The sequence below is a fragment of the Amblyomma maculatum genome, chromosome 4 (assembly GCF_055883805.1).
Source record: "Amblyomma maculatum isolate TAMU_Amacu chromosome 4, ASM5588380v1, whole genome shotgun sequence".
In the NCBI taxonomy this organism is placed as follows: Eukaryota; Metazoa; Arthropoda; class Arachnida; order Ixodida; family Ixodidae; genus Amblyomma; species Amblyomma maculatum.
In genome coordinates, this window is record NC_139347.1 from 10,456,568 (window position 1) to 10,480,415 (window position 23,848).

At 47.5% G+C, this 23,848-nt stretch overlaps 1 protein-coding gene across 1 annotated transcript; it reads left to right on the plus strand.

Annotated features, from left to right (window-relative positions):
* The first annotated feature begins 8,328 nt into the window (after positions 1–8,328).
* Positions 8,329–22,759, plus strand: LOC146190286 (uncharacterized). Its single transcript, XM_084599762.1, has 8 exons — positions 8,329–8,515; positions 10,745–10,762; positions 12,448–12,516; positions 15,418–15,508; positions 17,172–17,332; positions 17,698–17,951; positions 20,788–21,155; positions 22,354–22,759. Exons 1-7 carry the CDS (start codon positions 8,329–8,331, stop codon positions 21,115–21,117), a joined length of 1,110 nt encoding a protein of 369 aa, XP_084455888.1. The 3' UTR covers positions 21,118–21,155; positions 22,354–22,759.
* The last annotated feature ends 1,089 nt before the right edge of the window (positions 22,760–23,848 follow it).

A 23,848-nucleotide genomic window follows, 5' to 3' on the forward strand; every position in this document is an offset into this window, starting at 1 on the left:
GCTGCTGTCTCGATGCCCTCAAAGATGGGGTTACGCCACGCTAACGACTCGACTTGTAGCGGTGCTCGGAGGGAAGGCTGCACGCGCTGTTCTGGTCGAATATGCGAAGTGCTTCTTCTGTGACCTTACTATGCCGCCATTGTTGTTGTAGACTCAGCAGGCGATGGCGAAGATATCACCTTCTTCTTCCTTCCCGAAGCTGCTTCATAGATCTCTACAATAAGTGGCAGGTTGTTGTTGATAACCTCTTTTGGAGTGACAAATGTATGCTCACGGTGGGAGATTGGCCTCGGCGCATTCCTGCGAACGAATTTGCTGTCTTCTCTTCCTCCTTGGTCTGGATGTCACTGGAAAAACTTGGCATCGAACCTTCGTTTACCACATTAGGCAACCTCAAATACATACCAGGAGTAAGGTTGAGACGATAAAACAGAATATGAATATATTTTTTCCACCACCCCATCATCATTATCAACATCGTCGTAGTAGTCCACCTGATAAAAAAGGGAAGCCTCAGTACCAATCAAACCCAATCCAATCGTCACATCCTCTAATAAAGATATTCCAAGTTTTAAATTATTTCAGCCGCATGGAGGATTTCATTTTCTGGCTTTCCATTCTGCACAGTGAGGATATGGGACATTACACGAAGATCTATTATATATGGCGAGGCGGAGTAGGTAAAGTTGCAAGCTGCTAACAATATCCACTGCATGCCATTCTGACACCAGACGCCCGATAAAGCCATTGATCCATTACATGTACCGTCCGACAACATTCCGGCAGTGACCGCAGAGCACTGCTGATGCATCAGCCATGGTGACAACCCTCTTTTCTTTTAGTCGATATTTATTGCCTCAGGGCATCAGTAGGGTATGAGATGAAGGATGAATAAATGATTAAATGAATGGAAAAAAGTTGGCTGATTTTATGAAGTCCAGAAGTGAGCGATGATGAGGTCCCTGCGTCCAAGTGATGTATGAGGTAGGATTGGTTGCTGAAAGGCCAGCTATGCTCAGGTGCCGGATTCGTGTTGGCTTGAGTGCTGGGCAGTCCCACAGCAAGTGGTGGATGTCGGCCTCGACATCTTCGTTGTTACAGATCGGGCATCCTGGGCGAGGATATAAGTGTTGGAAGTATGACCACGTCAGTTACAGCTGGTGTAAGGGCAACACCGACCCGGATCCTCCTAAGCGCAACCTCCTCTGCACGGGCGAGACCTCGGGGAAGGGATATCGCACACGGAGGGATAAGTGCACGTGTGCGGCGCCGGAGGTGCTCCTTTCTTGACAAAAGGAGGGTAGCGTTGTTGACTTCGAGAAGCCGTGGGATTTATGCGTCTTGGTTCACGAGGCGGGTTGCAAAATCAGCTTGACTTTGGGAAGGCGACAGGTCCCGTGGGACCCACTCAATGCGTATTGATTGTGGGATGCGCGCCGCAAGCTGGTGGATGTCCTGGCAAATTTTAGGGCTGCGGCTGACACGTCGGAGCAAACGTACTGCTTGCAGTGCGTCAGTGGGGATGACAACGTGGGCATAAGGGAGCATGGTTATAGAAGTCACGGAGCAGAGTGCCTCCTGAACTGCCACAAGCTCAGCGCAGAAAGATGTAAGTGGTTCCGAAAGCTGAAACGTAGTTGTCTGATTCAGGCTAGGTCTCCGTGGACAGTAGATTGCCGTTTTGGCGTCACAGCCTTGCAGGCTTCCATCTACGTACGCTACTATGGAATCTTGAGGCAGGTGAGTATCTTGCTCTTCAAACTTCTGGCGTAGCAACGATGCCGAGTTGGCAGACGTCGATCTGCGGATGTCAGTTGGCTTGTTGTCTCCTAACTGTATAAATTTCCAGGGGGCGCAGGTGGCTGAAGAATAATGTGTGACATTGCATAAGCCCTCAGTGCTTGCGTGGAATGTGACAAAGTGGCCTTGAGTCTGCGAGCATCACGGCGCTGCTGCACCAGTTCATCGATGGTGTTGAGCTGCGCATTCTCCTGTAAAGCTGCGGCCGGTGTGATTCGTGGAAGGCATGTTATGGTCCTCAAGGCTTGTCGATTTACGGCTTCAAGGCGATCCCATTGTGCCCTTATACGATGCTGGAACTGGGCCTGATAAACAATACGTGGCTGCAGAACCGCCCTCACTAACTGGCGTGCAACAGACGAGCCAGCGCCACCCGTTTTAGGTGCAATGCTTATTGCTTGCTTTTTTGCCTGAGAAAGCCAAGCAGTCGCTGATCCTGATTGGTGAACTGTTAAGCCCAGAATTTTCAGGCTCGAACTTTCTTGTATTGGGTGCCTGATAGAGAGAGACGAATTGGATTTGAGGTAAGTTTACGGCGTTCCCAGCGGTTGGCGACTGAAGTGTATGAAGTTTTACACACAGAAAGTTGAAAGCCAATGGAGGATGCGTAATCAGAGGTTACGTATAATGCTGTCTGAAGGGCGGCCTCTTGAGTGAGAAGGTCATGGTGAGTGCTCCATACCGTGATATCATCTGCGTATTGCAAAAACTTGATTTCAGGGATATCATGTAAGCGCCACGCCAATGGGATGAAATATTGAACAACGTCGGAGACAATACTGATCCCTGGGGCACGCCACGTAGTGAAACGAATGAACCAACAGTGTCACCGCTGAGGCGTATTGTAAATTTTCTTCCGTCCAAAAATGATGCGACAAAAGTGCGTACTATCGGAGGGAGATGAAGCATGTCAATGGCATTCAGGATTGCAGCATGACTGATGTTGTCATATGCCTTTTCAACGTCCATTGCTAATATGGTACGTACATTGCGGCTGCGGGTAGATGATAGAACTGCTGATGCCAAGACAGCCAACCTGTCCTCTGTACCTATGTATGGACGAAATCCAATTTGAGCAGGGTGATAAAAACTGTGCTGTTCAAGCCACCAAGAAAGTCGTGTGGCTAGCATTTTCTCTGCGAGCTTGCAAAACGTTGATGTTAAGGAGATAGCAAGCCACACTTTGTTTATGGTGTCTAATAGTTGAGGAAGTGCAGCAGTACAGAGGTTCTTGTAAACCTCATACGGAATTTTGTCCAGGCCGGGCGCTGTTTTCCGTTTCGCATCGTCAATTGCAGCCAGCAGAGCGCACATCGAAAAAGGGCTCGCAATCCCATCTGCGTCGGCAGCAGATGGTAGTTTCCATGCGTCTGCAGGGATACCTGCCAAATTAAGATTTACAGCTGAAGGAGGCAGTATATCGTATTTTGGGAAAAATTTTCGAGCAGCTTCTTTGACGAAATCGCCCGGCGACAGATTAGCCGCAAAGCAATCCTCTTGTTACGTTGACATGTTCGTCATAGAGTTATTCTAATCAGCGACCATTCCTGAGAAATAGCGGTGAGCTATTGCGCGACATGTATTTGGTTTATTTACATTGTTCGAATAAATAGAAGGATTAGAAGAGTTCTCAAGAGGGGGAATTTATGGAACGAAGACAAAGAGAGGTGGGAAGACGTACGGGCACTGGGAGCCCATCGTTCATCCCCCAACGAGGCGGTGCAGGGTGATGTTGGCTGTTCTTCTTTCGAGGCCCGGTAGACAGTAGCCAAGATTAGTTTTGAAATGCGTTCGTGGACTCTGGGGGCGGACCGCTGGGTTCATCGAGTACAACGATGCCTTTTGTATTACAGAGTATGCACACGCTGGAAGAGGAGGGTACGTGAACTGAGTGCAAAGCATGAGGAACCACTGCCAACCGTGACAAACACTAAAGACACCTGCTGGACTACTTCGAAGGTGCGTGAACACATGGCAGCGGCGGAGACCAGGCGGTGGCGAACTGGTGCAGCGGCCAAGACGGCTCTTGGTATGTACTCAACGCACAAAAGGGACATCACTCAGGAGCTGTTCTATGACAACTCCCTGGGGAGCGCCCTGCTTTTTGAGGCCCGTGCGGGGGTGCTGCGCACGAAGAAATGCATGCGCGGATCGAGGGCAAGGACAACACGGATGTCTTGTGTTCGGTGTGCGGGCGGGAGACAGAGACGATCGAACATATTGTGTTGACTTGTCAAGTGCTCATGCCATGTCAGCCTAGCGGGTCAACTTTGCCGCAGGTGCTGGGGTTCACGTCTGGACAGCCGCAAGGAGACGTTGTGGTGGACAGTGATGCGACACAGCGGGATGAGAAGCTGAGAGGGCTGTGGCTGTGGAGACAACCAAACGACGCCTTGAGAACTGGATAATGCATACTAGACAAATATGTTGGTGGCATTGTGCCAGGGCGGGACAGACTCCGTCACAGTAAGGAACTGACTTGGCTAGGACCTTTCTGGTCCACCTGGTAAAAAAGGGAAGCCTCAGTACCAGGTATCCAGTGCAGAGGTCAATGAAGACGAAAGTGGAAATGATACTGACACAATCTAAGTGGTGATAACTATTTTATTTTAGGTAATATGAGATGGAGATCGGCTTTATTTAGATACCGCCCTCTAGAGGCCGCTCATGATATTTGATACAAAGCCCTAACCTATGTGAACGGTGACGAAGAAGGTTAAACATAAACTGAGGGTAACGACAACGATGCGGAGAGCTGTGGAATGGGACACTATTACGTTAAGAATCAGGAAAAGATCTCAGCGAGTCAGAGATGAGACACGAGTTAGTGAAAAAAATTAAGGAGATATGGGCAGGTATATGCGAATTGAAGATAATCCTTGTTCGTAAAAAGTAACAGGGGATTCGAAGACAAGGCAGGCACATGCAGCGGGGAGCTGCAGGGAGTTAAAGTTGGCGGATGAGATGAAGCTTGCACGGCGTGGTGGCCACATATGATATCATCATCATCCTCAGCCTGACTATATACCTACTGCAGGGCGAAGACATCTCCCATATTCCTCCAATTAACCAGGTCCTGTGCGAGCTGCATCCACTTGACTCCTGCGAACTTCTTAACCTCATCCGCCCACCTAATTTTCTGCCGCCCCTTGCGACGCTTTCCTTCCATTGGAATCCAGTTTGTTGCACTAAGCGACCATCGGTTATTCTTTCTTCGCGCTACATGTCCTGCCCATGCCCATTTCTTCTTGATTTCCATTAGAATGTCAGTGGCTTGAGTTATTTCTCTTACCCATTCTGCACGTTTCCTATCTCTTAACGTTATCCCGACCATTTTTCTTTCCATAGCCCTCTGCGTTGTCCTCAACTTAAGTAGAACCCTCTTTGTTAGCTTCCACGTTTCAGTCCCATAGGTGAGTACAGGTAAGATGCAACTGTTGTATATTTTCCTCTTGAGCGATACCGGTAAGCTGCTCGTCATAATCTGGGAGTGCTTGCCAAATGCGCTCCCAGTCTTATTCTCCTTGTTATTTCCCTTTCATGGTCCGGATCTGCGGTTACCACCTATCCTAAATAGATATATTCGCCTACTACTTCTAGTGCTTCGCTACCTAACGTAAACTGCTGTTCCTTCCCTAGGCTATTGAACATTACCTTAGTCTTCTGCAAATTGACTTTCAAGCCTACTTTTTTACTTTTCCTGTCTAGGTCATCAATCATTCTTTACAGTTCATCTCATCCCCTGAGTTACTTAGCATCAGCAATGTCATCAGCAAATCGCAGATTACTGAGGTATTCTCCACCTACTCTTATCCCTAACTGCTCCCATTTCAAGTCTCTGAATACTTCTAAGCAAGCTGTGAATAGTACTGGGGAGATCGCGTCTCCTTGCCTAACACCTTTCTTTATAGGAATTTTGTTACTTTCTTTATGCAGTGTTACGTTTCGCCACCGACAAGTGGGACAGCTGACGCGGCCACCGCATAGCAACAGGCAGAACCGCGAGCGGATCGGCCATTTCGGCACCGTTCATCGGCCGCGCAACGCTTCCTCCCGCGGACAAGTCTCAACGTGATCCTGCCACTCGCCAAATGTGTGTGCGTACGTATGTGTGCAAACGCCGGCCAAGCCTGGAGCTCGTGAGAGAGTGCGCCGCCCTCGCCCGTCTGCAGGAGCTGGAGGAGATGAGGTCGGACCACCTGCGATTGAGTCATCCTGACGTGTACAAACGTGTTTGGCTCTCCCTTTCCTGTGAGGGTTTACCCTTTCCCTGTGAACTGGAAAACCTATAAAAAGCAGCGGCCGACTCCGCTGAGATAGAGACTACTTTGACGCGCCGTTGGCACGACGCTAGACACCAGCTGTGTGAGAGTGTCTGTAATCTCTCCGGGTCAGCTTCACTGCCCGTTTCTTCATGATGTTGCAGTAAAGGTTGTTTCGTTAGAAGACCGTTCATGCCGTCCGCCGTCCACGGAGCCGCCAGGCCAACGCTACCGAGGGGCGCGCAAGCGCGAGCCGCACGTAATGACTGCTGGCAGTGGTACGCTACCCAGGCGCACGCAAACCCAAATCTAACAGCAGATTTATGGTTGCTGTGCACCCTCTATATATATCTTCCAGCACTTTCACGTACCCTACAGCCTGATTCCGCAGTGCCTATATGACCGCCGAGGTTTCTACTGAGTCAAATGCTTTTTCGTAATCAATGAATGCTATGTATAAAGGCTGGCTATATTCCGAGCATTTTTCTATCATCTGGTTGATAGTACGGATATATGTTCGATACTAGAGTACCGTTTCCGAAAACCTGCTTGATCTTTTGCTTGATTGCAGTCTAAGGTTGTCCTGATTCTATTAGCGATTACTTTGGTAAATACCTTATACATATAACAGACAGTAAGCTAAGTGGTCTGTAATTTTTCAAGACCTTAGCGTCCCTTTTCTTATGAATTAAAATAATGTTTGCGTTCTTCCATGGTTCCGGTATCGTCGATGACACCAGACATTGCGTATACATGGTGGCCAGTTTTTCTAGCACGATATATCCCCCCGTCCTTCAACAAACCTATAGTTACCTGATCCCCTCCAGCTGCTTTCCCCCTTTTCATAGTTTCTAATGCTTTCTTAACTTCGTACTTCGTCACTGCCAGAACGTCTCACTGCATTCCCTACCGCCAATCTCATTATTGTCGTGACTTCGTTCGCTGCTGTAGAGATCAGTATAGAACTCCTCGGCTACTTTGACTATCTTGTCAAAGTCCTCTCTCTTCTCAGGACAAGGGAGAGGGAGAAGCATTTGTCTTGTAGTAGATACAGTTACTTCTACGAACAATTATAAGAGAAGGATAACTTATGACCTAGGAATTTCGGCTATCGCAAGCCGTGGAAGAGGCGCGTTGCGGCCTTGGAGCGAGTGCAGTCTCGCCCACATTCTGACGTAGCTCGGAGCCAACGCTTCGGAGAAAGAGCTTAGGCGTGGCTACTTGTTCCGTGGCCGCCGCCGGCCTCTGCCACGGCTCGGGATAGCCGAAATTCTTGGCGTCGTAGAGTCAAGGTTAACAACATTTTTTCGTATCTAATAATTATTACTGGATGCACATATGACCCGCTAAGATATGATAATTACGTACAAACGTGCAACTACTTTGACTGAATGATAATTCGCCGTGTTTAGTTAATTACTCTAGTACTTGCAACATACAACTTGCGCTATGTCGTCCGCCAATGCCGCCGCTAAGATCATGAAGGAATTGGCAATCTATTTCAAAAATCTCATTTTTTTTTCGAATTTTACTAAAGTATTCCCCCGAATGTCCTGTACGTAGTGACATGGTCAGGATATCGATATCGGTCCATGCCTTTGTGACATGTAGACTACCCTCCTTCTTTAACTTTGGGGCGCAGTCAGCAACAGAAGAGTCTATCAATATAATGCCAGGAAATTGCATAGGCCAGTTGCGAAATACACCGCCTATTTTAGTGTGAAAACCTTAAGAGAGTCCTGAAAGCGGGAGCTCTCCGCCATGCGTCTGAAGCCTGTAGGTTGGGTGTATGCGTCTATGTGTAACGAAATGCTCGGATATACTGAAAGACACAGGATGAAATTATGTTAACTTCAGACAATGTGACTGAGCAAAATCAAAGGTGGCAAGAATAACTCAGCAATAATAAAGCTGGCTCCGATATCGGTTGCAAAAGAAGAGATCCCTGTTTGACTCGAGTCAAATAAAGTTTCCAAAAGCGTCTGTAATTATGCTTCCCCGGACTACACAAGCGGAACCTAAAAAGCGTATGCTTTGTCTACGCATTAGTCCAATTGAATATCCTTAAACCTTTTAAATTCTATACTCTGGTTTCGGGTCAGTACACTGTACTATAGGGCTCGGTAAAGAAAGAAAACGTAATTTCAGTTGTTCACCCATTTTTATTGGAAATGCGCGTATTTAATTGCGAAGCGAAACTGACCCAGAGCGATCAGCTCTGTAAAGGGAACAACTTTGTGGAAAAGGAGGAAGAAGTGGGGGCCGGATGCAGAGCGGCGGGAACGCGGCGACTGGCGCGGCTCAGCGGGTCATCTGTTGGGCAAGCGAGGCCCCCGAAGATGTGGACGCGCAGTCAGGCACCCTCCTGGGTTTGGTGCTTGCCTTCGCCAACGTGTTTTTCAACGCTTCGAGCTTTGTCATCAAGAAGCACGCCTTGCGAAGGCTCGTTGAGGGTAAGAATTAAGCCTGCACAATTTTCGAGTGTGAAGACGCTAATTCGCATGCTGTGTTTACATATATTCATATAAAGCTTCTTAGCGAGAGCTTCGAATTTAAGTTGGGCTGCGAGAGAGATGCAGCGACTAAAGTCGGCAGAGGTGAACAGAGAACCTCACTTTGAAGGAAGGGTGGGAGTGCATTCCCCACTTTGAGTCTTGAATTGAGCCTATCTGAAGGTATACTTTGACTGTTGCTGCACTGTAAGTAGCGTAGACGCCGAAGGCACACACACGTTCCGGATATGTCCCATCACAGAGATTGAGAAGGAGCGGGGGCAACTGTATTGACCCACGCAGCTCCCGACCAGTTATTTAATCGCAAACGGACACCACGTGTCAACTTCCACCAGCCATCAACCTTATTCATCAGATGATGCTATATGGATGATAACCAGGCTCCTCTGTTAGGTCCTGGCACTCTCGACGCTTCTTCCTTCCAAACGCAGAATGCACATATGGCCGTCCACGGCGTCAAGTTCAACCACCCAAATTGCCGATGAACTATAAAAAACTGACAAAGAAGAGCGTCAGTGTAAGAATGGATGGAGAGTAACTTTTTACGTAGGGTTGGGATGTAAGTCATATTGCTTTAATCACCCAACTCACGACTGGTAGCCCTGCGCTGATCATCATGAGCAGTATAAATGTGGTTCAATTACGCTGGGGCCCGTGCGCGCATGCAGTCGCAGCTTTGACGCCAAGCTTGCATTTCTTTGAATGCTGTCTTACCAAACTTTCTGCCTGCCTGCACTTGGACATAATCACGTTATAAGTTGTGCCACTGTGGTAGCCAAATGTATAATCTTACAGTAGACTTGAAGCTATATGCAACTTACATGCAACGCTATCTGCACGCAGAGTTCGACAGTTGTCACTAGAAATGGTTCCTTGAAAGGCCCGCTGTCCACCCTCCGGTTGAAGATACTTTCTTCCCCGGTGACTGTGAGACTTCGCCCCCAGAACGCAAGGCCGCAAAATGTTTTTGAAAAGAGTAACTAATAACGCAGTTACAGCCGCCGCAATCACCCGATTCTGTCGTGTTTCTCTCCTCCCGTTCCCTCGCAAAGGTTTTTCACTCTCCTGCCTGGTCGTCTAGCCTCCGCAAGACAAATTCCCCTTCCTCCACCGCGTTTGACGAGAGGTGGGGCAGGGCACGATCCGCGTGCGCATAAAAAAAAAAAAAAAAAAAAAAAAGGGGGGGGGGGGGGGGGGGCGAGAGAGCGCGCGCCGCTGTATTCAGTCCGACCGTGGCGAGGGAAAAGCGCGCAGCGAGCGGTAGACACCCATCCTTCACCCTCAGACAGTGAGACGGACCAATGGATGTCGTTTTCGACTACGACGTCATCCTTGCGGCTCGTAGAGAAAGGAAGAAGCTGGTTTACCGACGGGGATGAGAGAGCTTTGATTTGTATTTTTGCTGCTTTGCGGCGCGTGTATTGCTGATAGCATTTTGCACAGACTATCTCCGGTACCTGATCGAAACACTGGGCTCCTTTGCTAGGTCCTTCCCTGGACAGTGGCCCTTAAGGCGAGAACTTTAACTGCAGCTTTGAACCAAATTCTTGAGACAGAAAATACTGGCACCGAATAGGTTTCACTAAAAATTGGATATAACGAACAAGACCGGATATAGCGAATTGTCGTATTCCGACGTAAGTTAAAAACGGGTGCACCAATTCGTGCATCGCTGCTCGTTCCACATCCATCGTGGCTCACTGACGTCGCAGCTGCCACCGCGCAAGCGTCAACGGGATAACGACATGAATCTTCCTCCCCTTGCGGCCTCTGGCACGTCATTTGCTCGCATCATTAACGGACCTCCGTGTGGCGTCAGATTTCTCCGCTTTGTGCCGGAGTAACCGCGCTCGATCCCGACCTCCGGCGGCTGCGTTTCGATGGAGGCGTAACGGAGAGGCGCCAGTGTGCTGCGCGATGTCAGTGCGCGTTGAAGATCCTCAGGTGCTCGAAATTACTCCGTAATCCTCCACTGCGGCTTCTCTGTCTCTCTCTCTCTCCACTTTCACTCCCACTTTCCTCCCTTCCCTTACGGCGCGGTTCAGGTGCCCGCAGAAGAATGCGCCTTTCCTTTGTTTGTTCGGGGTGGCGCAGTGGTTACGGCGCTCGACTACTGTTCACAAGGACGCGGGATCGAATCCCGGCCTCGGCGGCCGCTTTTCGATGGAGGCGAAAAGCGAGGTGCCCGTGTGCTGTGCGATGTCAGTGCACGTTAAATAACTCCAGGTGGTCGAAATTTCCGGAGTCCTCCACTACGGCGTGTCTCATAGCCTGAGTCACTTTGGGACGTTAAACTCCATAAAATAACCAGCCTTTCATTTCATGTGAACCATTTAATAATAATAATAATAATAATAATAATAATAATAATAATAATAATAATAATAATAATAATAATAATAATAATAATAATAATAATAATAATAATAATAATAATAATAATAATAATAATAATAATAATAATAATAACAATAATAATAATAATAATTATTATTATTATTATTATTATTATTAAAATTGCGAAGCATCTGCGCAAAAAACATTGGCTGTGGCTTAGCTTGGTTAAGCCAGGTGATTGCGAAGCAATACGTGGTACTACTATTGTACCGCTTGTGGTGATGCTTGGCTGTGCTATATTCACCGTGGTGATGCTCCGGTTATGTTTGCTGTTATGGCTATGGTGACGCTTGACTGTACTATGTTTAGCTATGGTTTTACACAGCTAAACTACAGCGCGCCGTTTCTTCGCTGTTCATTGTACTTCTCTCGATACACACGTTCCTTCTCTTGTCGCTGTTGTCGCTCTATCGGTGTTTCTTGGGCACGTCGTTGTCGTCTGCTAGCGTTCCATCGCTCCGAACTGGTAGCGCTGCTAGTAGATGCACGTTCCAAACTATCGGACAAATTCGTACCTTCCTCTCGTGCTACTGTCATCGATTCTGCTACCGAAGACATTGATCGTCATTTCCGCCTAGCTGCTTCTCGCGTTCGTCGCTTGGAAAGCCGTTCTTCTCGCTCTTCTTCTGTCTCTGTGGCTCGCTTTTGCTACCCTTGCTGACGAGAAGCCTCAAGTCGCCAGCGCCAGAGAAGACGACGGAGACTTCACAACCGCGAAACCCTTGAAATATCAAATAAAGTTTTCACTCACTCACTCCTCTTTGCAGCCTGCCTAAGCGCTTTGACTGTAGGCGGCATCTCATGGCTTGACGAGAGGAGCGGAGTCAGGTCGTAACTGCCACTGCGCAAGGCGACGGTGAGCCCCCGCTCTTACACAGATGGTGTGACGTCACGGAGCACGCAGCGCCACTAGTGAGAGGAACGGAGTCAGGCCGTAACTGCCACCGCGCAAGGCGACGGCGCGAGTTGAGCACCCACTCTTACACAGATGGTATGACGTCACACAGCCAGGTCACGCTAAAGGTCAAGCGTGGCTGCCACCGCCGCGCCTTTTGACGGGCTGAGGTGGTAGCTAAAGTAGTATTGCTTCGCAATAATAACCAGGTGGTGTCATACCATTTCGCTGGGTAATTGACATGCATCTGCTAGTCTCGTTAGCGGCAGGGATTTGAAGCGACATATGTGCCTCTGATTCTATGCCCTAATCACCTCACTGCACCACGTGGCACAGCGCAGTGGGTGTTTGCAAAGGAAGAGGAGTGGAGTCCGTCATAGGAGGAGAAGCAGTGGAAAGTGCGCTCTCAGAGAAGGGTGGTGACGCGCACCACAGGAAGAAGCGAGGGAATCTGGCGTCGCTGCGCGAGAAAGTTTTTGCCTTCATACATGTAGTCCGTCGAAATTTTTATCTGTGGTGCCGGAAAAGCACGATGAGGAATGATACTGCTCTTTTCCAGACGAAGAGCGGGAGTCGGGAGTCAACCCTCATGGCGGTCTTAAGCTACGCTTCCTCCTGGACCCAGTGTGGCTGCTGGGAGCCATACTCGGTGAGTCGACCGCGCAGGAGGCTGTTGTAAACCACTTATGGCTTAGCACCTGTTCAGCTCGAAGAAAGTCAGTTTATCATTCGGTCTAGCTAAATGTAACCGCAAAAGTTTCTGGAACACTGAAGCCAAGAAATCTTATGCCTGGAGGAACGCAGCTTGCTAATGCTAATGATACAACAAATTGCATCCTTTACTTTATGGTTACCCGATGCTCCGGGAAGCTCTGGGGGAACCTGTACGCAATCTATTTATTTTATTTATTTAAATGCCCTAAAGGCCCAAGTGAGCTTTACATGGGGGGGGGGGGGGGGGTATTAAAAACAGCACAGTACATAATCTTGAGACGTATTAGTTTAAAAATTCACTTAAGAATTTACATGCAGATCGAAGTACACAGCACTACAATCACTAATGGGTACCTAGGTTCATAGCACATCACATAAACATAATGCTTAAAAAGACAATAGTGAAAACAATATTCGGTGAATACAGAGAACCAAAATGCAATGCCTGGACGTTTTATTTGAAATTGTGATAAGGAAGCTTCAGTAGCTATATCACTCGGCAATGAGTTCTAGGTTTATATAAACAACAGTAGGAGTGAGGTTTAATACTTTAACGTTCGCGCGAATATGGGCTGCACTTTGCAGGGATGATCAGTCCAGGATGAAATATGATGGGCAGGAGCGATGCGGTCAGCTGCAACTGGGGAGTCACCATAATATAAGGAATGAAAGAACTTGCGTCAAGCGATAAGGTCAGGAATATTGAGAGATTGTTTCAGTAATGACACATTTTGAAACTGTATGACGAAAGGATGAACCTGGCAGTCGAATAAATTACACCCGTAATGGTGTATTGTGGATGTTCTTTTTTCTTTTCTACGTCAACATCACTAATCAAACTATCGCCGTTGCAAACAATCGTGTTCGGATAGATTTTGAAGAAACAACCAAAATAACAAGGTCGCCTGTGTCTCCTCGCCTATATATTCGAATCATAAAGGGCCAACATTGCGTCAAACAAATCTGTGTCAATTGTTTGTGCGAAGCCATAAAAATATAATTTTGTGGGTCTCGTTCCTTCTTGCTGCACGGTAATATGGTGATCAGCATTGTAGCAAACTCTTACATACCTTTCCATAGCCACCACGGCCCAACAGCTGCTATACCGGCACAAGTACTAAACCCGTGGAGAGCCACGCGATTCCAGATCGAGGAACAAGCTCCTTATTTCGCTGATATATACCGCGAACCCGTTGTCAGAATAGTTTTCGTACCTCACTTCGGCTCTTCGCTTCCTTGAGTTACAGTGCTGGCCGAATATGTACGATAAGGCGCACGAATCATGCCTGATTATTACGAAGCTATGCTGATATCTAGATCATACATTGCAGAATTACTCTTAAAAGGAATTAAATTACTTTACTAATTACGTTCCTGAAATGTCACAGAAATGTAATTAAATTTTACTGATATCAAAAAGTAATAAATACATTACAATTGCTTCTGCTGAGTAAATCAGTTACATTTAAATTACTTTCTAGTTTTCATTCATACGAAAACTAGCTTGAGTATAGTAAACTAAACAGCTTTTCTCCAGACGCGACGCACACGTTCTTTCGTCTTCCCGCCAAATTCCACCCCGAGAACTATTCCCTCCCTGATTCTTACAGCCCGTGCCATTAAAAAAAAAAAAAAAAAAAAAAAAGAATGAACACAAAACAAGAAAAACAGAAGCATGGTCGGATGCTCGTGATATGAGAGGCGAACGCAGCATCTTGCTAGCCCGGTGCCTTCACCGTTTGAAGGCACCGAAATAGCTAGTTTATTCATTTTTTCCGTAGTCCTAAGAATCGAACCCCGGCACCTCGCGCTCAGCAATACTCACGCCATGGACGCTTACGCTTGCCTCCTCCCATCCCACCCTCTCTCGCGCCGTGGCTAACTACAACACCACTGTTCCCGAGACAGCAGGAAATGCCACCTGGCGCTCCCAACTAGTTTTGAACACCGGCCGTCTTGCACCATCTGTCAATGCCCCTTTAATGGGAAATGGTTGCAAATACCCACAAAATAACCGCACGAAGTGACCCGGCTACACAAGACAGAGGAGGTCTCAGACGCAGTTCTGCCTAATTCTGTGCGCTTTTTGCCGATCCGCTACGCTGGCCCAGGTTTTCGGCGCGTCGTTCTGCTTTCGCGGCACTTTACAGTGTTTTCTATTGAAAGAGCTGTGCTGCGCTTTAGTAAAAGTAATCTCGAAAAGAATTAATTACTTTATTACGAAATTGCTGCAAAAGTAATTCATTACGTTACTAAATTACTACAGGAAAAGCAATTCATTACATTGCAAATTACCAGAAAAAGTAATCAAATTACAGCAATTTCATCACAGTTATTCAATTACTATACCATGTCTGATCTAGATGTTGGCACTGCTCACAAGATTCGCTTTCGCTTGCGTTATGTGTGTGTGTGTGTGTGTGTGTGTGTGTGTGTGTGTGTGTGTGTGTGTGTGTGTGTGTGTGTGTGTGTGTGTGTGTGTGTGTGTGTGTGTGTGTGTGTGTGTGTGTGTGTGTGTGTGTGTGTGTGTGTGTGTGTGTGTGTGTGTGCGCGCGCGCTCGCGCGTTGCGATAGGTCGGCACATAGTGAACCATATCGACAAAAGCATACAAGCGGTTATGCCGACCTGAAGAAACATTTACAAGTGGCACCTTTTCCGACTTTATTCATCCCTGAAGAAACCGAGCAGCTACAAAGCAACAAACTTTCAAACTTTCCAACCAGTGAGCGTGCTCAGATGTATTGCGGGTTTCGACCCGTGCATACCGTGGTACCTTTAAGACCCCGCCATTATGTTTCGATCATGTCCTTAATTCTGGCGCCGCGTCCCGGACAGGCAGCTCCGCGGATGTGGCGCAAGGTCTGGCTTTGCAGTTCACCTCATCTACCGCTGTCGTCGCCATCGGCATGGGAAATGGACTTGTTACGTGAGTTCCTCTCCACTGCTATCCAGGGTAGAACACACGTGTATACCACATCCCCCCCCCCCCCCCCCACACACACACACACAATAGCCTAAGCTGCGCGTGTTTCTCTAAGAAGGCTTCCTTTATATCACTTCTTGCTTTGGTTCCTCCTTGAATCATTCTCTTCAAATAATGCAAGACGTGGCAGGTATGGTTTACTTGTTTTGTTATTATTCTGTTTCTTTGTTCTCCTCTCCTGACGGAAAGCTCCTGATAGCTATTCCCCTGCAGCTGTATTCTTTATCAGGAACCCTTAGAATGCCTGTCAAGAAAGGCGTGTCAGTATCGAACCTGGTTTAAGTGCTGACTCTCATCCACCCTGCATCGTAGTTTTTCCTGCTGCTGCCGCTTTTTATTTTCTTTTTCAGGCTCAGAAATTTATACCGAAGAAACGTCATTTCACTCCTTGCCCTGCTCGGACACGACTGAACGACTGAACTGAACTGAACCTGCTCCTTTCTCCCTCATCCTCTTCCCTGCCCTCTTGCTGGTTTTTCTTCTTTGGAAGCAAAAGCGTATATAAACCTCCGCCAGTGATGATCGCGCTGTCCAGACGAAGACAAGTCTCCTTGTCGAAACGTTGGCTCGGCGAACTGAGGCCCTTATTCATTGCTCCTTCTCCACTGCGATATGAGACGCGTGGCACACACGTGGTCGCACACCGGAGTTGAGATCTGTGGCACTTTTCTTTTGTGCGAGTGTTGGCTTCATGACTAAATTAACTTGCTCGCCTGCCGCTAGCAAGATGAGCTCCGTAAAAACTTTATTGCACAGATCTTTCCCAGCTTTCTTGTATCCTCTGATCATATAGAAGTACATCTTCATTCGTAGCAGCGGAGCACCTGTGATAACTCTACTTCGTTCCGATGCCTTTGCACCAGTTCTTTTTTAAGAATGCAACACAAACCAACAACAATAAGCTTCACTGAACTATATACCAAGCGTCTACTGTACGGATTAATTGATTGAAAATCCTTTTTTTTTTATTCTTTGAGGGGAAGGCATAAAACTGCTATGAGGGGGGGGGGGGGGGGGGGAGTAAGTTAGTCACATCTCGAGGTTTGAGTTAGTGTACTGTCCATTTTGCTACGGCTGGGCCCGTTCAGAAGGGCTTTAGTCGGCACCCATTCACCGTCCTGATAAGGCCGCTGTGGCTCTTATATGTATCGAATAGGAGCATGTGTGTCGGTATCCGCGGGCATCGGGGTACAGTATGTGCAGGAGGAATTGTATGGCCATTCTTCCGGTTTGAAATGCAATAAGTGCATTGCCAGAGTATATCGGTGAGGTCCGCGCGGCACACGTGCCTGCAGTGTGGGCACATTACCGCGGTGATAACGGGCCGTCATTATTTCGCAAGAGTAATGGATTTCTTTGCATTGTAGTGCTTGACAGTGGTTTCCTTTTTTCAGCCGTAGCTTCAGCGTAAAACCGAACTTTGATTACGGACGACGTTGTTCAGGAATCGAATTAGATGAAGCGCGGTTTGCCCTTCGGGTTCTAATTTTTTTAGAATTCGAGAACTACCTTGCGTATTGGCAATTCAGTGCATATATCCCAAGAAATATTCAGACGAGGAAAGGATCGGAAGCATCCGTGCTTACAGTGTGCGCAATGAGTGCAGTGCTGTCCTGACGGCGACGCTTCTGCGCGAGCCGACATCGGTGCTGGTGGTGAGTTCGTGCCTTCTCACCATCGTCGGCACCGTGCTCATGGTGCTGGGCGTGCCGGCTGAGATGGAACCGCACACGGCCATGGAGCTCGAGCTCTACCTCATGCAAACCGGTGCGTTAAAAAAAAAGGTGTCTGGCTTTAGATTTTATTTAGCCTTTGTACTATACTGATGGCTATGGCGGGCACCATGCAAAGGACAGACTGCTTTAGTTACTTCACTAATTAACCAAAGGCGTTAATTAGCTTCCTAATTTCATTGTAGTGGTATGTATAGTATAACAAAAAAAAATAAAATAAAGAATAGCGCGAGTAACAAGGCCCACAGATTTCTTCACCCTGACAGGCGGCTGTGACACAGTGGAAGTGCTCGCGTCACCCTAGAGCTATAGACTGACGCGCTGCGGTTCGTTGTGAATTTAGCTTCGACCGCGGACCGCCGTGTCGGCACCCGCGCTTTCTCGGTCGCTATCGCGCAGGCTTCCTGGTCTACGCGCTGCTGATGGTCGGGGTGCTGGTGCTGCTCGTGGGCCTGCTGTCGCATGCACGCGGGAACCAGTGCATCCTGGTGAACATCTGCATCAGCGCCTGTGCGTCGGTGCCTTACACGATTGCCGTAAAGGCCATCGTCATGACTGTCTCCGAGGTGGGCCAACTCGTGTCGGTGCGCACCACAGCCTGGTTCGTCGTGGTCGTCGTTTCGTTCTTCGCGCATGTCATATTCCTCAACAAGGTAAGCGACTCCCCTCCCTTCAAGTCCTGCCTTTGCTTTTGTAGTCTAGTTTGTGTGCATACTATGTCCCTAAAGCCTTGAAATCGAATCACTAATGTCCCAACGTTCATTCCATCGCAATCACCCGAGTTCAACGTTCACCTCTGCTATCTAGTTGCTCACACTGTTCAACTCAATCAATTTAGCAAGATATGAACAAGAATGTATGTCGAACTTGGACGGCTTCTTTATAGTTTACATACATCCCACTAAACACAGCTACATTTTTTATCTATTTATATGCCTTTATGAGGCGTGCAGGACGTATGTATGACGTATGTATAGATTAAAGCCATCCACCTTTCAAGATATACCAAGGTGTGTAGTAACAATGTCATCGCTGTTATGTTTCATCAATCTTTGGTTACATGAAGTCTTGCAACCAGTTCAGAGGACTTACCGAGATTTCTCGCAAATGCGTGGTACTACATCTCACAATTAAGTTGCTCGCAATGTATTGGAAGCTATGTACGCGAGGTGACAGCATCCACAAGTGTGCTGTCCTCGCGCGCGCTCTTGAGCCAACCAGACAACTAAGCTGTGAACAACTCATGGTCGAATCCTTATACTTCGTCTCACGAGATGTTTGCAGCACTGCGAAAGGCAGAGGCACCCCTGCCCAATCAGGATCACGCGCACTACAATAGGCAATTGTGCTCCTACGCACCTCTCGCCCCCTATTGGCGGGGGTGACATAGAATCACAATTCTCTATTATAATGCACAGGGGCGAGAGGGACTTAGGAGCACAATTGCAAGGGCTCCTCTGTCTTTCGCAGTGATGCAGATATATTGTGAGGCGAAGTATAGGTCTCAATTAGCACTGCGTTGCCATAGCATCCCTCGTGCATGCACATGAAACGCCAATGAATGCAGGCAACTCGCTCGTACCTCCTCACCGAAAAACATTCCCTTATTTTTACAAGCAAAACCGAAATGTAGTTCTCATTTGCACACATGCAAAACTCCGGATCAGCAACTCATCCACGATATTAACGCAATATAGTTAAAGGCCCCATTCTCAAAAAGAAAAAAAAAAAGACGCAGACGTTGGCAGTCTGAGCGAAAACTTATGAGCCTGGCTCTGGCAGGTGGTATTGACAGGTGACGTGGCACGGCTCCGATTGGTTGGCTGAATACGGGGAATTCAGATAAGCGAGTTTGCAGGAGCTGTGTGTGGCAAGATAGGTATCGAACCCACAGAGGAGCATTATTTTGGATCCTAAGTTCGACACTTGGTAGTCAGGCAGGCAGGAGCTTTCGCGCTAGATGGCCAGGAACCCTTGAGCTCTGGCGACCTGGGTAAAGTGAACTAGAATTAGCTCACTTTAACCTGGGTTACACAACCCGTAGGCCACGCAAGCACATTGTACAGCTTGGTTAAAGCTATAGGCTTAATATTCATGTCAAGTGGTGGCTCACATAACCTGGCGGCTTAGGCTCTGTGCTTGAGATAGCAGTTGCACAAATGAAAAGCTTTGTGTTTAAAGGACTATAGACGCCAAGTTTTAGTGGCATTTTTCTTCTTGTTAATGATGCTTAAGCCATTTCTGTATATCGATCTCAACGCAGTTTTCGTCTACGACCGCTAAATAACTTATAACTGAATTTGGTGAGAAAATATTCTCACCAGTTTCGGTTTCAGCAGCCGAGAGATGGATGTGACGTCAGAATCAAGTCTTGACGCGTGGCATGAAAAGCAGTGATATAATCGCTGATTCTTCACTTGTAGTGATTCCTGTTCTTGGGGAAGGCTTTATCATTTTAGTGAATTCAAACGACACATCAATGATTATATCGCTGCATTTTCACCCCTCACGCGACCTAGACTTGACTTTGACGCCATCGATCGGCTATTGAAACAGAAACAGGTGAGAAAAGAAATTCGGTTGTAAATTATTCAGCAGGCGTAGGCGAATATGACATGGTGATCCGTGTACACCAATCTCTTAGGCATCATCACAAATGGCAAAACACGAACTCAAAAACTAGGTATGTATACCCCTTTAAGCGATTAAGGAAACTGCATGTATGCGCACGACGATCTGCAATGAGAGCCACAGACACTGTGGCGTCATGCTCTCAAAAGCAAAGTTGAAATGTCCCATATAACGTTTGTGGCTATCCCACTTAATATTTGTGACCGTTTATTTATTGAACAATGTGTAGTAGGATTAGTAAGGTACAAATGCGAAGTGCTTATAGATGGAAGCATAGATTTCTGCCTGAAAAATTAACAAAAGAATAAATATTCAAAAGTGCATGCTCTTGTAAGGGTGCAGCAGACGAATTGCGCATAAACGGCTTTCACAGAAATGCTGTTTGGCTGTCAGGAAAATATGTATCATTATCGACTAAAATTATCTTTCCTGTACAGGTCATGCGTATCTTTGGGTATTTAGTATCATTTTTAGCCTTTTATAAGACATATGTACCAGTGCCCCCAAAATAAAACGGAGCCTGTGTAAAAAGTTCCCTCCTTTGTCCGGGCTGTTGATGAGGCGAACAGTGTCGAGATGAACACTCGCGTGCCCCACACGCACCCGTGCGAGTCCGCTTACAGGGCGCGCCGCGAAACGAAATTTTGTTCGTTCGTATGCTCCGTTTTATTTTGGGGGCACTGGTAAGTATACTGGAAGTGCCCGTGGGTGATTCCTTTTGGGACGCTTTATTATATATACATGTTGAATTGCAGAATCTTCACTTGGTGTATCGCACGCCTCTGTGTATATGTGGTTGTAATTGTACTGCGCAGAGAAGGAATGATGATGGTGCCGCTCGTTGCGACGTTTTCGCAGGGTCTGGTGCAGTTCGACCCGGTGCGCATCTCCCAGTTGTCCTCGTGCTTCCTGCACCTGAGTTTTACCGCCACCATGATGCTGCTGTCCCAGTCGTGGCAGGAGGCCACCTTGTACCACGTGTTCTTGCTCATGCTCGGAGTTGCGGACGTGGCGTTCGCGTTGCTGGCCTTCGTGCTCTTCCAGGACGACCACCAGCGGTCGGACGTCGCGGTGCGCATCGCTTTGCGCATGCTGTTTGTCAGCTCCCGTCGGCAGCCGCTGTCCTCACCCGCCGCGCCGATGCCCCGCCGCATCGTGGCCAGCCGTAGGCGGCACCAGAGCAGATGACGTCACGACCTTTGTCTGCGTTGATTAGCTTGCAGCTGGTCAGTGGCCAAGGATATTTTCTGGGGCAACAAACTGCGCAACCCAAGTGAAATGTCGCATGATTGCATAAACCTGCATGAATGGGCAGCCACGTGCACATACAACGGATTTATCTTATCAGCCAATTGTTACGGCTATACATACAGTGCAGCACGAATGCATCGGCTACTTGCGGCCACGCTATCATTGCAAACCTCATACGCCCACCGTATGCTGCCGCTCCCTCCTACGATTGCTTTTTTTTTTTTTTTCTTTCAGAATCGAGTCTCGCCCGTTAGAGCGACCATCATGCAGCTATCCTCCGTTTGCATTACATGTCCTGCCCGTGCCCATTTTCGTCTTTATTTCGGCTACAATATCATTAATTGACGTTTGAATCGTTTTGGCTAACCTTCACGTTTCTGCCCCATAGGCGAGAACCGGTGAGATAAATCTGTTTATACTTTCCTCTTGAGGAATTGATACTGGTAAACTGCCATTCGTGATTGATATAGCGATGGGTTGCACAGTGATGTAACTGTACTTCTTGACGAGCTTGATGACTGACAGGGTGCACTGGGCTTGCTGAGCGGAAAATTACACACTGCACCACAGGACCACTCCACTCAGCTATCGTTATCCCTAAAAATCTTTGCTCTGGCTCTTATTTGGCTAGGTCCACGTTTATTGAGCACCAAAAGACGTGTTTATATCGCCGATATAATTAGGTTTTATCGCGTATTAAAGTAGATGGCAATGCAGCGTATCCTCTGGGATTCGCGAAAGATAATCCTTATCGACGCAGCATTTTGCTTCAGAAACCTCCTGATAGCGTGACCTGTATTTCTTTCTACTGGTCTTGTTTTCTCGGTGTGTGTGTGTGTGTGTGGGGGGGGGGGGGGGGGTATTTTTAGCTTATAATAATTCTTGTTTCGATGATAATGTCTCTGAGGTTAGTGCCCTATCGAAACAGATCAAATTATACTTGTCCTCAGTGATGAAGTTGAACTCTCTTTCTGACATCGTGTTTCATAAACACTTGAAGCCGGGCGTCCGAACGCGTTTCAAGAACATCCTTGATATCACTGAAGACACTGCTAGCCGCGAATACGAACAAAACAATTTTTCTGTTACACATACTTGCCTTCGTTGCTCTTCATTATTATTATTATTATTTTTTTTTTCAAGTGTGACATCGCTACTGATATTGCTTCGCAGGTTCTGACAAGTCGCCCAGAAGACCTCTTGCGGGCCATAAAAGCAGTCTTCACTTGTCGGCGTATAGTTTATCGAAATGGTGCATACTGCCCGCAGAGGCCTTCCAATCGACGTGCCTGTGGATCTAGCGTTTTAACGGCTCCGTAGAGTCTCGCTGTCAAGCACTACAGTCGTGTCACCAAATACCTTACAGTGGGGGACGTCTCTGTCGCTGCATGACTCTAATCATATTAATTATTCTGATTGTGAAACTCATTCTTTGTGTATTTTTAATCGTAATATTATCTGTGCACAATGCTTATTTATTAGCCCTGATGTATTGCCCCCTGTCAAGTCGGCGGTCAATGGACGCTGTCAAATCCATCACAAAAGAATACAAATAAAAACTGAAATAGCTGCACCCAAAGATGCGGGATCAAATTTCAGCCGCAGCGACCGCTTTTCTGCGGAGGCAAAAAGTGAAGCGCGATGTGTACTGAGCGATGCCAGTGCACTTTAAAGAAGTCCAGGTGGTCAAATTTTCGGAGCCCTCCCATTATACGGCGTCCCTCATTACCTACGTCCTTTTGGGAAGTTAAACTATCGTCCATAAACAAGAACAAAAGAAACTGCCTACTATAGGCGATGCGCAAAACGCCGACAACGCCGCCTGTCGCCAAAGCCGCAAAGCGTAGGCGGGCTCGGTCGGGCGCTGCTCATGTCAGCGTCTATGCGTGCGTGTCGTGTTTTCGTCTTTGGTCGCGGTTTAACGGATATAACGCCGCTGGCAACATTTAGCAATGTCCGGGAAGAATTGCTGCGCAGTTGGGTTTTCGAACTCACATAAAACCTTGCCAGGAACACGTTCGTTAAGTATTCAGTTATGTTTCACGAGAACGACGGCGGCCGTGAATCGCGGCGTTCCACGCAGAAAGCAAGCAATCGCACCGAATGACATTTGTTCAGGTTAATGTCATTTTTTCTACGCGCTGCCACACGACCAAAGCTAATGCCATTTCCAAATTATGGTAACTGCGATTGATATGCAAATCTTGGTGCGCCTTCAATATATATGTTGCTTAGATGACTGCGCTGTAAACGAAAGCCCCCTTTCAATTGACATTCATGTCGTGCTTCCCTTGTAAACAACCTGTTGATTAGGACTACCAATTACGAAGTTAGCGGCAGTGTCGGCGGCGTTTGTTTACGAAAGGGCACGGAAGGTGCGCACGTCTGCGCTTGACTGCGAAACGCGTACGAGTTTCAACAACTTACACTTTGCGTACTAAAGCAAGTGTCACGAGCAATACGTAAAATAGGCAGTATCTAGTGTACTGTCCGACGGCGCTTTATAGAACCTTCGACTATCGCCCTACGCCGAGGCATACTAGAGCCCCGTTGACTCCCGTACGTTTTCGCCTCATCGTTCGCTCGGCTTATTAAAGCCCGTCGAAAAATGCCAGAGCTTGGCCTCATCAAGAGAGCATACGGCAAATTCGTAACACTTGCCACATCA